Source organism: Bidens hawaiensis, unplaced genomic scaffold (genome assembly GCF_021521415.1).
Source record: "Bidens hawaiensis isolate Kalapana, Puna unplaced genomic scaffold, B.hawaiensis_p1.1 tig00077161_1, whole genome shotgun sequence".
NCBI lineage: Eukaryota > Viridiplantae > Streptophyta > Magnoliopsida > Asterales > Asteraceae > Bidens > Bidens hawaiensis.
In genome coordinates this window covers 1-1,513 of record NW_027503296.1, presented here as the reverse complement: position 1 = coordinate 1,513, position 1,513 = coordinate 1, and the positions used below count along the sequence as shown (strand labels likewise).

At 42.5% G+C, this 1,513-nt stretch overlaps 1 protein-coding gene across 1 annotated transcript; it reads right to left on the bottom strand.

The window, feature by feature from the left end:
• Positions 1-367: 367 nt before the first annotated feature.
• Positions 368-1,358, bottom strand: LOC143606786 (pyrophosphate-energized vacuolar membrane proton pump-like). Its single transcript, XM_077082437.1, has 3 exons — positions 945-1,358; positions 811-870; positions 368-574 (listed from the first exon to the last, which is right to left on the bottom strand). Exons 1-3 carry the CDS (start codon positions 1,227-1,229, stop codon positions 368-370), a joined length of 552 nt encoding a protein of 183 aa, XP_076938552.1. The 5' UTR covers positions 1,230-1,358.
• Between the last annotated feature and the right edge of the window lie 155 nt (positions 1,359-1,513).

Below are 1,513 nucleotides of genomic sequence, written 5' to 3'. Positions count from 1 at the left end.
CGCAAACATGACTGGTTAGCGCTCACATGCATGGCTTGGTTCATACTCGCACACCTAGCTATGTGAGCCTTCGAGCCACTCTACTTTGCGAGACTAGCTTACTGTTTTAGGCGAAAAAGACCCTAAGTCAGATTTTTTAGTTTACAAGATTGTTGCCTACATGAGCCACTCTGCATTAGATTTAACTACTTATTATCATCAGCATTATATCATTCATCACTCATCAACCTGTGTTAGGAAAATTTTCTAATTTCTCATAAATATTTCACCACTACAGATTTTGACAAGCATAAAGCACCAACATGTGTTCAAAGATCTTGAAAATCAGTAAAGTTTTCATTCACATTTCCTTATGTTCATAAAAAGTCTAGAAAATCTTGAAGAGAAGGCCTCCATGGGTGGCAAAAAACGTAGCAAACACGAGCGACTCAACAGCCATGAGCTTGATGAGGATGTTCAAAGACGGGCCAGATGTGTCCTTTAGCGGGTCCCCAACGGTGTCACCAATCATGGCTGCCCTGTGTGGGTCCGATCCTTTTGGACCGAGCGTCCTTGCATGCTCAGAAGCACCAGCCTAAAGTTGTAATTATTAGAATAATGGTCAGGTTAACAAATGATTCATGTCCCAAAGTAGGGTTGTGTAACGAGCCAAGCCAGCTCGGCTCGAAAACTCTCTAATGAGCTGAAACTTGAGGCTTGAGCTCGAGCCGGCTCTTTTAATTTTGAAAATTTGAAAATAAAAAGACCTATTTTCGAGCGAGTTTAAAGCCGCAAGCTACTTGAGTAAAAGAAAAGGCTTCTTAATTATACCTCGATATATTTCTTCGCATTGTCCCACGCACCACCAGTGTTCGAAGCAGAAATAGCAATCTGCATTATACATAGCATATTAGCTCATTCATTTAAAGGTTAAAATATTTAAAATTTAAACATTTTAAAACTACCTGTACACCCGACACTAGAGACCCCGCAAGAACACCCGAAAGCGTCTCGACACCAAAGAAAATCCCAACAATAAGTGGAGTAAGCATAACAAGCGCGCCAGGCGGGATCATCTCTTTAATGGATGCATCCGTTGAGATCTTGACACATGTCGCATAATCAGGCTTAGCGGTCCCCTCCATGAGGCCCGGGATGCTGTTGAATTGTCTTCTGACTTCTTCAACCATTTTAAGAGCGGCTTTCCCGACACTCTTCATTGTCATTGCTGAGAACCAGTACGGAAGCATGGCCCCCACGATAAGCCCGATGAAGACTTTTGGGGTTAGTACGTCTACAGTTGTGATTTCGGCCCGGCTCACGAATGCACCGAATAGAGCTAGGGAGACCAAGGCTGCGGACCCGATAGCAAAACCCTGAAAATAAGAGCGGAAAGAATCGGTTTAGAGATGGGAATTTTGACCCGTTTGGTTAAGAATGGGTTGATTTATGTTGTTTTTGTTACTAACGGGTCAAATGGTCCGAAAACCGCCCACACATAAATTCTCATAAATCATTATATCATTACTTGAAA

Excerpts from the sequence above, each read along its gene's own strand:
- LOC143606786 (XM_077082437.1), bottom strand. The coding sequence starts at position 1,229 with ATGCTTCCGTACTGGTTCTCAGCAATGACAATGAAGAGTGTCGGGAAA. Across the intron at positions 871-944 it reads CTCTAGTGTCGGGTGTACAG|ATTGCTATTTCTGCTTCGAA; the intron begins GTAGTTTTAAAA and ends TGTATAATGCAG. Across the intron at positions 575-810 it reads ATGCGAAGAAATATATCGAG|GCTGGTGCTTCTGAGCATGC; the intron begins GTATAATTAAGA and ends TTACAACTTTAG.